Source organism: Phaethon aethereus, assembly GCF_964289735.1.
Source record: "Phaethon aethereus genome assembly, chromosome: 11".
NCBI lineage: Eukaryota > Metazoa > Chordata > Aves > Phaethontiformes > Phaethontidae > Phaethon > Phaethon aethereus.
The window spans coordinates 16,084,835-16,098,383 of record NC_138587.1 but is presented as its reverse complement, the minus strand read 5'-3'; the positions used below and the strand labels follow the sequence as shown (position 1 = coordinate 16,098,383).

General features: G+C 36.2%; 1 protein-coding gene across 1 annotated transcript in view; it reads left to right on the top strand.

Annotated features, from left to right (window-relative positions):
• The window catches only part of CACNA2D3 (calcium voltage-gated channel auxiliary subunit alpha2delta 3), a gene marked incomplete at its 5' end in the record, with an annotated part of 467,841 nt that overhangs the window by 94,397 nt on the left and 359,895 nt on the right, over window positions 1-13,549 (top strand). The window contains one exon of the mRNA XM_082004801.1: window positions 3,837-3,953. Coding sequence (XP_081860927.1) covers window positions 3,837-3,953 — 117 coding nt within the window. The remainder of the gene's footprint in view (window positions 1-3,836; window positions 3,954-13,549) is intronic.

The following is a 13,549-nucleotide window of genomic DNA, read 5'->3' as shown; positions in this document are numbered from 1 at the left end:
TGATTAATGTTCTTGTCTCTCTGGAGGATTTCTTGCCAAATGCTGATTTTTTTGCAAGCAGAAAGTATCAGCATTTCAAGTGGTTTTTTATAACACAGCAAATCAGAAGTTGTATCTGCTCGATCTTCTAGACAATTGGAAATACACTTATCTAAAGAAATGTCCAACTGTGACTTGAACTTCTCATACTCTTTCGTTATGCAAGTCAATTATTTATAGCAAAGTTAAGGCTGTTTTCGTAACAGTACAAATGTTTTACTGGGTATGTTCATGAGAATTTTTTGGTGTCTCAATAGAATAACATTATAGAATATTGAAAAATCGGGGGTTTAATTTAAAAAACAAAAAACAAAAAACCCCAACAAAAACAACCACCACCTCCCCCCAACCTTTTTGCAGTGGAAGGAAATGGCTGTTTAAGGCGTTGCTCAGCAGAGCCCCTCAGAGTAGCAGAACTACAAGGTAGTTTGCAAGTCGGGAATATAAAGGACAGCCTGGCCCAGAAGCTAGGTTTTCTTACCACTGTCTGTGATAGCATTTTGCTTAATTGCAATCCTAGTGGCACACTGCTGTTTTCTCAAGATTACATTAAGAGAAAAGAAATAATTTAATTTAAAAACGATTTCAAATTTATTTCAAAGGAACTATGTCTTTGCTGTCTTAGTTAATTTATTTAAATGAAAAACAAATTTAATATGTAAAATCTCGTGGTAGGAAAACGATGAGAACCTGGCGGTCAGACAGCCTCTGCAGTGAAAGGAAGAGAATCCATTATTAATTACATCCTTTGTTACAGTTTATTGTGGTTTTGTTTTTTCGCTATCTGCTATGATTCAGGTTTCTTGCTTTGATAGTTATTATAAAATCAACTGCTTTCTAGATGGAATCTAAATTCCCAGCCTCATGCATGTTAAGTACTAAGGGGAAGTGCATAGACACACACAGATTAAGTTGGCACCTCTTCCCTCCAGACACAATCACTAGAGCACAAGGATACGAAAACCAGCTGTGTTTTTCCAACCACATAATTTTTCCTGTTTTGGAACCTTCCACTGATGGCTGAAAAAAATAATGGAAGTATTTTTATGGCAATGAAATACTGAATGTAAAATACATACTATGTAAACCTCTTGGTTGCCAAGGTCTCACGGATCAAGTAAATACTCCTAGTTTGTTGCAAATGTTCTTGAAGCTTTCCAACAATTGCCTAGACATGCACCATGCAAGATGTGTGGTCTTTTCAAATAGACCTTAAATGGTATCTTCTGTTTCCTCCAATTTTTTTTACGTTGGAACTTTGGCATTTAAATGAGGAAAAAATGAATGTGCGTATTGCTAACTAGCATAATTATAAAATCATAAATTATCAGTTGTTAAATCGTTCCCATCTATTTTGAGTGCAAGTTATTAATTTTCAAAAACACCAGTTTCTCAAAATTGAGAAGGGTGGCTTTTCAATGTGTTCTCACAGTAGCTTAACAGACTATATGGTATGATTTTCTGTGCTTAGAAAATTTGTTGACTTCAACTGCACCATTCAGTTTTCAGCCAAATGCAGTGAATAACCTTCTGGTTTTCTTCACTTGATGGCAAAGCTTAAATCAATAAATCTGATGACCTGAAAACAGTCTTATGAAGTGATGCATTTTAGAATACTTTCTAAGAACTCAAAGGTCAAATCTGAAGGAAACCATTTTTATCAGAACTTGATATGTTGAACATGATCTGTGCAGCTTGAAATACGTGATTCAAATTTGTACTTGATCTATTGACATAATAAATACGGTGGTTGTTCATGACACTGCATTTTCTTTCATTTGTTTTAAATTCTCCAAAGCTTCAAATCCTGTGGGATGTGAACAGACTTTGACATCATTAATTAACTGGGAATGTTTTCAATTTACTTTTAATTTACTACATTTTATCACAGTTAGTATCTGCTACAATAACATTTACCTCTCTGTCTACTGTGTTCTTGTATTTTCTCCAGTAAGTAAAAACCCAATATTTTTCTATTTTAGACAAGTCACTGTGCTATCCTAAATTAATTTTTTCAGGGTCAAGAGTAGTGAGTTTAGTAATGGCATAAATGGACTTGCAGTTGAAATAAGAATTCTTCTTATGACATCTAAATGCAGACCGAGAAAAGGGGAAAAAAAACCCCGAATCTCCCCTCCTGCCTCTAGGGAGCAAAATGTAGGTGGTCCACTTGAGGTTTCTTAGATTACTTGGACTAATATTAAAATCTCAGCTAGGATAGGGACTCATAACTGGAGATAGTGTGGAAAAAATTGAAATTATTACTGAAATAGGAAAATTACCTACATATTTACTGGCAACTTTATATATTATGAAATTGTCTGCAAATGCTGTTTTATCAAATATTATTTGGCTATGAAAACATTTGCTCAGGTTTTTACAGAGAAAAATAAAGATTACAGAGAAAACTAGAGCAAGTCCGAAGTGTCACTTTGCCTTGAAAATTAGTTTTGTCAGAAGAAATGGGTACACGATGCACAGGTAGTCACTTACGATAGAGTACTCCCTTCCATCACCAGGCAGGACAAGAGTGGTCCTGACTTGTTCACCATTTTGGTCATTTTAGTGTTCACCCAGGTGCTTTGAGCTGCTCTCTTTGATGCTGTTATTCTCTCTTCTCTCTCTGGAGTTACGTAAGGTTTGGAGCTAACTGTAATTCTATAGGCAAGTTTTACTCATAAATCTTTTTAATAATACCAGCTCATTTTATAGACTCAACTATCGTGCTGTGGTTTGCGCTAAGTCTGCTTTAGAGGTTTGGAAGATATTTTTGGCACACAGGGCTAAAGCTGGCAGAAGACAGGCATACTTTTCATCGTCCTTGCAATATCATGGAGGTGCAGTTACGTGAACAGGTTAAGGGTTTGGTAACGGGCAATGATTAGTTAATCACAACTCATACATGTTTTAAATAGAGATAAGCAAGCAATAAGTAGACTGAAAGCCATCACTCCTTAGAGTATAGGCTATAGTGGAATGACATGGGAAAGAGGAATGTCTTCAGCACTAAATGTTTTGAAGATTGACTCCAAAGAATATTATGCTTTTTTTTGTATATTATATTCTTACAAGCTTCATTGTAAACACTGATAAAGAAAAAATGTTGATATGCAGAAAACAGAACATAGAAATTGTTTTGAATACATCTTTAGTACTTAGTCTGAGAGTTATTCACACTGTGGAAAGAGACCATAAGCTAACGCTCATCTGTATTGTATAAAGAATATTTTTAGACTTGCATTTGGATAAAGACTCATGTTTATGTGGTTTATTTAGGGTTTTCTTTGCACGAAAAGTTAAGAAAGTCTAGATAAGCTTCTAGTATAAGTATTCATAATGTAAGTATTGTGTAAAGCTCATGAAATAGACATCTACAAGTTCAGCTGAGGAGGAGAAGGAGGAGGATTCTAGTTTAAGGCGCAGTGGATTGCCAAGCATATCACTGGTTTTAAATGATTTTTTTGGATGGGATATGAGGATTTTTTACTACTTTTTTTTGGCCACTGTTCAGCTGCAGGGAGGGGTAATTCAAATGTTGTGAAGGGAAATTATTGCTTTCCTACAGTGCAGGAGATACATATTTCTGTTATATTTTCTTAACAGAGTTCTGGTTCTAACCCAGTTGTTCGATCCCTGTGACAGCATCTTGGCACAAAGCAGCCTTCTGTCACACAAATAAACATCAAATAAATGAAGAATGCCAGCAAAAGTGTTATATGAAACTAATAATTTAGTTGTCAAAATTTCAGTTGGTTCACTATGAATAACTTTTCCTTAATTTTTTTTTCTCCTTCCAGAAATACAAAGAATATGAGAAGGATGTTGCAATAGAAGAAATCGATGGCCTTCAGCTTGTGAAAAAGTTAGCAAAGAATATGGAAGAAATGTTTCATAAAAAGTCTGAAGCTGTACGGGTAAGCAGCAGATCAATCTGCTATTTCATTCCATGATGTAAAACTAAGTATATAATGTAGGGTCTGCTCTGAGGGCTGTAGTAGCAATTGAAGGTGCTGAAGTGGAAATGCTAAAGCGTTCATAAGTATTTTAGGATCAATGTTCAAGACTATAGATATAAATTATTTATGCCATCAATAGATAAATGCAAGAGAGTGTAACTAGGTTTGGACTACCAGTTTCCCATACGAGTTTGTAAGGTATCACTTGCGTTCAGTAACACATAGCTATGTATCCTGTGCTTTGGTCACAACAGCCCCATGCAACGCTACAGGCTTGGGGAGGAGTGGCTGGAGAGCTGCCTGGTGGAAAAGGACCTGGGGTGCTGGTTGAAAGCCGGCTGAATATGAGTGGCCAAGGTGGCCAAGAAGGCCAACAGCGTCCTGGCCTGCATCAGAAATAGTGTGGCCAGCAGGAGTAGGGAAGTGATTGTGCCCCTGTACTTGGTACTGGTGAGGCCGCAGCTTGAATCCTGTGTTCAGTTTTGGGCCCCTCACTACAAGAAGGATGCTGAGGTGCTGGAGCATGTCCAGAGAAGGGCAACGAAGCTGGTGAGGGCTCTGGAGCACAAGTTTTATGGGGAGCAGCTGAGGGAACTGGAGTTCTTCAGTCTGGAGAAGAGGAGGCTGAGGGGAGACCTTATCTCTCTCTACAATTACCTGAAAGGGGGTTGTGGTGAGGAGGATGTTGGCCTCTTCTCCCAAGTAACTAGTGATAGGATGAGAAGAAATGGCCTCAAGTTGCACCAGGGGAGGTTTAGACTGGACTTTAGGAAAAATTTCTTTACTAAGAGAGTGGTCAGGCATTGGAACAGGCTGCCCAGGGAGGTGGTGGAGTCACCATCACTGGAAGTGTTCAAAAGATGTGCGGATGTGGCACTGTGGGACATGGTTTAGTGGGCATGGTGGTGTTGGATTGATGGATGGACTTGATGATCTTAAAGATCTTTTCCAACCTTAATGATTCTGTGATTCTGTGGTCGTTGTGCATTAAAATGTTAGGCTTCAAAATATCAAGCCAAAGCAACTTTATTTCACTGCTCACTATTATAAAAATAGAATCTTATGAGTTCGATAACTGTCCTTTAGTTCAAACCTAGAAGATGCAGATACCTCAAATGGTGGGACTAAATCCAAAATTCCTTTAATTGTGGTGCTACATCACTCTAAAAGCAACTTATTAATGATCATTAAGTAACTACATTGAGCTTTTTGTACATCTGTAGGTTTTGGGGTTGGATTGTTTTGGTTTTTTTGATTTCCATTCTGATTTGTCTTTTGTAGTAGCTTTGGCATCCTATTAGACTAGATATACCATAAAAAAGTAGCTCTGATTTCTGTGTTTTACTATATTGAATAAGATTTTGTCGTAACATGCATGTCCTAAAGAATAACAGGTCCTCCTGTTGCAGTTTTCATGTTGCATTATTCTTTGCTAGAAATTTAGGTGACTGCCTGTAGCAGTAGTTCCTGTTACATCACCTCTATCAGCAGACTAACAGTACTTTATGGTGATGCTGTTTACCACCAGCTACTCTTTTGGCCAGATTTGTCTGCTCAGTTGAGTTGAAGGTCTTTGTGTCTCAACTGTGGAGCTTAAGGTGTCACCCAAGACAGGGATTCCATTTGTGTGACTGTAAACACAATTTTGCCTTCAGCCTTTTATTTTTTTTGTTATGGTGCAAGAGGGAGGAAAGTATTTGGCTACATTTTAGAGGTTGAATTTTCTGGGCTGGCAACAAAGTAAAATGTATTTCATCTTGTAAACTGAGCACACTTGGCAGGGAAGCAGAGAAAGACAATAAACATGGAACCCCGCAATGCTATTTTTACAGTCTGTTTTTCAGAGAAAAACTGCACTTTAAGATGTCTGGAACCGCTTCCAGAAGTGTGCAAGGATATTGATTCAGGGCAGGGGCGTGGTTTTCCTTGTTCCTTAGCGGAGAAAACTTGCTGCCCTGAGATCATAACAATGTGGAAAAAAACATTCTTGGAGCAGCACTCGTTTAGAGCGAGAAGAGACCAGCAAGCTGCACACAAGGAAAGTAGAGCTCTATTCCATTGGTGTGGAGTGTTTTTGGGAAGAGCAGTTTGTCTCAGAGCTTTGTAGTGAATATTTTGTAATGTTTGTGAGTATTTAGAACTGGTTTGGCCTCTGCATACAAGATGGTGTTTTTGTCTAAGGAGTTAAAAAAAAAAATACAGGAGCAATATAGGCCACCATGCTCTGAGTGAAAATAAGCCCAAATTCTGTGAAGTTAAACTATGTGTATAGTAACGCGTGAAAGGGTTTTGGTGCTGGAAAAAACTGACTGAAAACCAGAGCCTTCTTCAGAACATTTGCATCTTTGGAAAGGAAACTAGAAGCCTGGTTTGGACAGAGTCACTTCTGTTAAAAAATGATCAGTTTAGTGTACCTTCCAGTAATGTTATTAATTTTTGCCTAATTACATACATAATGTGGCCCATTTTGGTTGCTGGAAATGTAGTGAGTGACCTTGTATGTTCTGGTAGCAAGTAGTGCTTAGTATTTTAACCTGATAAGTACAAAATCCTTTGGTACAGTGCAGGCTTTGCCCAAGTTCCATCTTTGGTACATCATAGCTACTTTTCTCCTCGTATCTGGAGAGGTGAGATAGGAATTACAAAGCTCATATGGACCCAAGACCTCTGCTCCATGCTGAGACAAAGGAACACTGCATCACCTTGCCTCTAAAGTAATACAATTTTGACATATGCTTTTGATGGAGACTTGTTCGCGGAGCACTGAAACCTAGAATTCAGAGTGATATTTTAGGTGCACTGGGAGCAATATAGGGTAAGTACTAAATGCAGAATACCTTACAAAATGTCTCTCAGCCCTACAAATAATGGGGGGACCATTGCAAGGGTTCAAATCAAGTGCTCTGAAAATGTCTTCCAATGTTACCCTACACCGCTCATTGAATTAGCTTCAAGTAGACATTAAAATCTATGGTTTTAAATAAAATATTTTAACCAACGTACTTTTTCAGGTTCTAGCAGATGTAGCAACCTGTGACAACTGTTCAGAAAGACATAGTATATAAAATGTTTAATTTGTAGAAAAGGCCAAGAAGAAAGACCTGGAAATACAGTAATAGGATGGCTTGAAAAGGCCTTTGGGTTTTTTTGTTTTGCTTTATGCTTTCAAACACATTAACTTGTTTGAAGCTACTAATCATATTTGAACTCTCTTCTCTCTCCTCTCCCTTCATATTCTGGTTGAATTTTTATCTTTCTGTCTCATCGCTTTTCCTAGTGATTAGTTGGTTCAGTGTGTTTTTTATCATATTCATCCCCTGTTTGAATTACCCTTCAATATGCAATTATCCTATCACAGAATGTCCTATTTTTGTGCTGTCAGATACATAAAATAAATGTAAAAATGAAAGTGCTAAACCAATTATAACGTTTTGTCATCTACTTACTGATGGGAACACTTGCAAGCAACTTTTTAGCTCCTCCTCAGTTCAGGATATTCCTGTTAACCATTTCCTTCCTAATACTGTCCTACTTGATTGAATTTCAGTGAGGCAACTTCAGATTTTAACTTAAATGTCACAAACATTTCAAAATAAAACCACTGAAGAGTGGTTTCGATTCAGTGTCGCTGATGCTTTGTTTCTAGGTCTGATGAGTGTAGATATATCCACTTACCTTTGACTATGACATTCGAGTTGGGAAAAACCTTACTGCCCATAAAGTGGGATGAGTGGAAATGTTTCCTGCGTTGTTCAGCAGTGGGTTTTATTTTCCAGCCAAGCCCCAAAACCCCAAATAATCCCTTTGAGAGCCTTGCACAGTCTGCTGTCACTTGTGGTATTGCTTCAGTTGCTTTTCCTGGACTTTTAGTGATTTCACTCATAGGAAATGTGCTTGATCGGTCTCAATTTAAAGTTAGCTGTGATTTTTTTTTCTTTTAATTTTTTTAGAAGGTTTTATGATACTTTGTAACTCCAGTCATTTGAAACTGAAGAGAATAGAGCACGATCACATAACGCTCAGTAACAAATGACTACTGCAACAAATTTGATAGTGAAAAAGAGATGGAATTAAAACTATTCATTTGGTGCTTTTACTTTTCCTAGTTAATGGTTGTAATAGGAAAAAATAAAAGGAAGATAGAGGAAAGTGAAAAAGAAAGAAAAACAAAAGAGAAATTATTAGGGAATATTCAAAAAGCTATTAGTAAAACTTCAGCTATGCAGTTAAATTTCTATTTTCATAAGTGTTTCTTTGCAAGCAAAGAGAATCCTGTAAAAACAATTGTTGATTTACTTGTAAGATGACAAATCAAGTGTTAAGGATTATTTTTCTTTAAGGCAACTACCATTGCTGCAGTGGAAAATGCAAATAGAAGAAATTTCTTTTTATTAACTTTTCCTACTGTAGCTACCTGGTGTTCATTGCTAAGCTGATTCTCATTATAACTGTACTGTGAAAAGTAATTGCTGTTGTACAGTAATTCAATTTTGGTGCATTCATGCATCAGTAACCCAGTGGGGTTTATCTAGAGAAACCTGGGACTTTAAAGCTTTTTATCATGAAATTCCACATGCAGAAAAATGTTCTTCTGAGGAGTAGAATATCAGCATTTACATTTAACAAACATTTGCAGTGAAGAGAAATGGATTTTTTTCCACCAACGATTTTTCCACCAGACTTCAAACTGCTTTCAGATTCTATTTGGACGATATTGTTTATGCACAGTTAGCGTAATATATGTGTTTGAAATGTTTGTGCTTATTCATATATGTCTGTGTTTGTACACTTTAGTATGTGGAGGTATATGCATATGGGTACATATCTTTACACACATGCGCATTGAGGTATATGTACGTAGTATCAACAGATGCAATTTACTATTGACTTTTTTGCATGTGTATGTAGATATAGATGTAAGCAAAGTACTAAACTACATCTACTTCATCCACATATTTCCAAACAAACACTGGTAAACTGGTGTCCTGATCAATAAATTAATTTTTATTGAAAATAAATGGTATGTTGGTGAGCGCAAAATGAACTTGTTTGGATGAACAAAGAGATCAGGGCAAGTAATCCAAAGCTGAGCGTGAAAGGTCCCAAACAGAGGACGTTTCTTTTTCCATAGGAATATCTTGCAGTGCTCTTGAATGGACTTATTTATGAAAGCTCGGTAAAGAATTCGTACTGAATATTGTAGTCAATGAACGTAGCTTTTATTTACAAAGTAGTACTTTACTGTTTGCTTGGATGTATTTGGCATTTAACTTATTTTTGGTGTGTAATTTAATGGTAAGTTCTTCCCCATTTGATGAGACAGGGTACAGAAGGTAGTTTTTGTTTTCTTGTTGGTTGTCGGTGGCGTTTAGAACTGGATTTTGAAAGTAGATGCTTAAGAGGATTGATTTCTTGCCCACTGTTAAATACCTTTCCCTTCCAGGAGTAATTTCAGTTATTTGCTTCAGGATTGCTGCTTCCAGCTGATGTCACTGAACTCATACAAAAGTATAATCACAGCAAACTGAATAAACCTGAAGTTTTAGAAAGGTGTCATTATTTCACATGTTCTCATTGATAAGTTTTTATATAATCTTTTGGGGGCTTCTCAGAGTGGGTAATTTTTGTCATGTTTTTTGGTTGAGGTTATTGACTGCTTTCCTTCCCGCTGCCCCTTACATTTGAACCTATCGTCACTTTTGCCAGTGGTTAAATCCCTTCAAGTGTCATCAGAATTGGGGAATGGTTACAGGGAAGAGAGTCTGTATCCTCGCCGAGGAAAGGCAGAAAGAACTCAGTCGTAAGAAAAGACTGGAGAATGTAGCGCAGTGAAAGGGCATTAGAGGTGACATAGAAGGGACCTGAATAATTGATGGGAGGTTTATTTAATGGATGAGGGATAGAGACAAAAAAATATTGCGATAAGATGTTATACGGAAAATGGGAACCCGATGAAGGATTAAAAACAAAACCATCAAAAAACCAAAGAAATGCTCCTTTCTGTGCAGTAGTAGGTCTATGTTCTTAGTGCCATTGAGCTGTTTTTTGGTCTTGTGTGTGTCTGTGACCAAAGCAGATGTACTTCTGAATATAGGGGGAGTATATCTGTTGAATTACATAAAATAATGTTTTTACTCAGTTAAATTTAAATGAAGTCTGGCTTGTACTTTCAATATAACGTACTCATCTATTTAACACATATTATATTGAAGGCATTTAACTCTTAAGTGCAAGTAGTAGTCTGCAGGGTTATCTAAGTAGGTTATTAGCTGATCAGGGGTCACCATATTCTTGTTGTCTAGACATTCATAGGTCCTGCAAAGCTTTGGATCTTTTGTGCATCTTACAGCTCAGAACATTTCCCAGCAGTATCATTATCTTACTTTTATAGCAAAGACCAAATGCATCAAACATACTACAAAACGTTGCCAGTGTCCTAGGTCCATGGTGTATTCTTTTTCTTACAGCCAGGTATCTCTTATGCAAACATCATTATGTATAAAATGATGTGTATGATATTCCTTCTGCTGTGCTTTTAAATGGGATTTTAAAATAACAGCCATCTTGATAATTCTCTACCTTTTATTTCTTCATCTATAATCTGTGAATTAAGAATTGCTGCAATGTAATGTCCAGTTTACATCCCTGCATACTGGAGAATTTTTGTAAAACCTATTAAATCAGGGAAGTTGAGATTGTCACTGCTATGTCATTATGCCAAGTAAGAGCATTTACTGATGACAGAACATTTTGGCATGGTGGTGTTTAGTGTTTAGATTGTACTTTGTTAACTTGGAAGCTTAAAAATAGTGGCTTCCCACAGCACCTAACAAAAAATTGAGGCATTAGTGAGGAATACTCCAGGTGAATTTTGAACGGAGTTTATTTGAGACTGTTTTAAAATGTACACTGTCTTCAATGCCCACTGTGTATTTTATTACACTGTATTTTTATTCAGATTTTCTATCACTTTGATCAAGACTAGCTTGAGAGTGGCATTTTTGAGAAGAGAAGCAAATAAACATTCACATTTCATATTCATATAATAGAAGATAGAAAGGTCTTTAAATGTCAAAACTTATTACTTTGCTAGGCTCACTATTTCTAAATGTATAATAAACAAGATTTCACTGTCCACGCTGTTCCCTCATTGAGCTAATTTGCATCTGCAGAATTAGAAAGAAGGAAAATGAATATCAACATGCACTCTTTAAAATTTTACTGCTCAATGGGTGCTATTCTGACCCTTGATTTTTTTTTTTTTTAATATAGTAAGACAGGTTGTTTTTTGTCAGTGGATGGAAATGGGGGAAAAAAAAAAAAGCACCAAACCATTAAGTTTATAAAATTACTGGAGGAAAAAATTATAAACGGTTGTGGGTGGAAAGAAATTATGGTGAAACAACCCGGTGTCACTAGAAATACTTCTAAATGACAGAATAAGACATAATGAATAAAGGAGAGATGGCTACAATTGTGTTAATTACTGCCAACAAATTAAAGGTTTTCAGCAATATTTTTGTTTTCACTTTTAGTATTTTAATTGTAATTGTTGCTGGTTAGTTTTGGTATCATTTGAATTTTGCTTGCAGTTCTACTGGTCTCCATGTGTAGGCGGTGAATTTCTGTTCTAAAAGCATTAAGAGCTTTATTTACTTTTTGGCAAATTAGACTACTGGAAAATGAAAAGGTGGTTGGTAATCCCCTGACAGTCAGTGGAGTATTCTTCAGTAGCATAATTTGTAACCTTGACAGTCATAGTTTGAAGAATAGTTAAAAGCACAGGAAATATTTTTCTTGTTTATTTCCATGGGATTTAAGGGTTGCTTTTGCCAAATATGTGAAAGTTAGGATCTTCAACAAATGAAGCATTACCCAAACCTGTTCTAGTGCAAATCGGCTAGATCTTGCATTGCTTTTTTGCTTTTCAGTTCTTTGAGTTTCCCAAGAAATGTGTGTATATTTAAACAGATACTGCTATGAATTCTGAAAGGGGGAAAAAAAAAAAGTTTCTTTTTACTAGCACATGGGTAGGCTTCTCTTATCCTTAGCTTTGCTTGCCGTCGCATAGCGGCAGTATGAGTGCTCAGACCGTCCTCAGGCATGTTGCTGGCGAACAAAAGAAATTAAGGGAAAAGCTATGATCGGTTTGTCTCATACCTGTGCTACCTGTGTAATGGAATAGATGGTTTAATGGAAGTTAAGAATTTTGTGCATAGATCTCTTCGCCTCATAGCAGGGAGCCCAAGTGCATTGATTAAATCTTTATCTAACTCTTATATGTCCTAAAATCCAGGTTAGCTGAGTCTACAGAAAGCTTGTTCTTTAAATAGGTGGGCGGGAGGGAGGCAAAACCTGAAACACTCAGTTGTGTTTTCTCATGCACCGAGTTTCTCAGTGTTTAACTTCCACGGAATAAAAAGAAAACTGGCAAAAGCTTCAATGAGTTTCATATGCTGCTTTATCATTTATTTTTTAACAGTTCAGGAATGGCTTCATTGCAAAGATTTTAATTGGATCAAAAGAATTTTGTAAATCAACCTTTTTTCTCTGCTCAGAATGAATTTTCTGTTTTCAGTCTTTGAGTACTAACATGTATTAAAGGTCATTTTTAATACAGAAAATGAACTTTCTGGGCACATTTTTTGTGTGTGTGTGTGGAAGGAGCAGTAGTTCATGTTGATCATGTTTATGAGTTTCGGGAATATGTATTTGTCAAGATTTCCAGGGACTTATGTACATAACCTGGTATATACAGTATCTAGGAACTACTCTTTCCTAACTGCAAGCTTTTAAGGCTCTGAAAATTTTGACCTTTCATGGTCCTTGTAAAGTTTGAAATATCTTGAAGAAAAAAAAAAAAGGCAGCAAATTGACTATGCTTTGAATTTTGGATGTCTTTAAAACTCTGGCATGCTTGCATGTTTAAAAAAAAAGTCTAGCCAGTCTTAGGAAGTTTAGTGAATTTCTTTGGAAATTCAAATTTAGACAAAATAAAAGTACTCTTAAGAAAAAAGGGGGAAAAATAAAGATTTGTAGAGAAAAACCTACAGCATTTTCTGCTGGAGATGATTATAATGTTTTCATCTTCAGTGCCGAGAAAAGAAGTGAAAAGTATTTAAAGATAGTGCATTCAAATATAGAATACTTATCTGAAAATACAGGCAAAGAGAAAAATCAAGCCAGCCACTTCACAGGATAATTCTTGTATTAGACTTCATTGCAAAAGCATGTAACATTCTGTCTCTACCATCAACAACATAAAATAGCTTTCTGCACAGCAGGAAGAAAACAGTAAAGTAGTTTTGGAAGAATGAAGTAGGACAAATTGGCCTCATGTATCCTTCTTTCTTATTGCTATTTTAGGGTATCAGCATATTTTTATGTTTTACATTAACTTTAATTATTTTAACAAAAATAATTATATTGCCCAACTTGCTGTTCAATGTGTGATTTTAAACTAGTCACTTCAAATAGTAATGTATTATAATTAAAATTTAACTTCACTTGCACAACTGACACTCATTCAATTTTCAGTTATAATCCTTATTTCA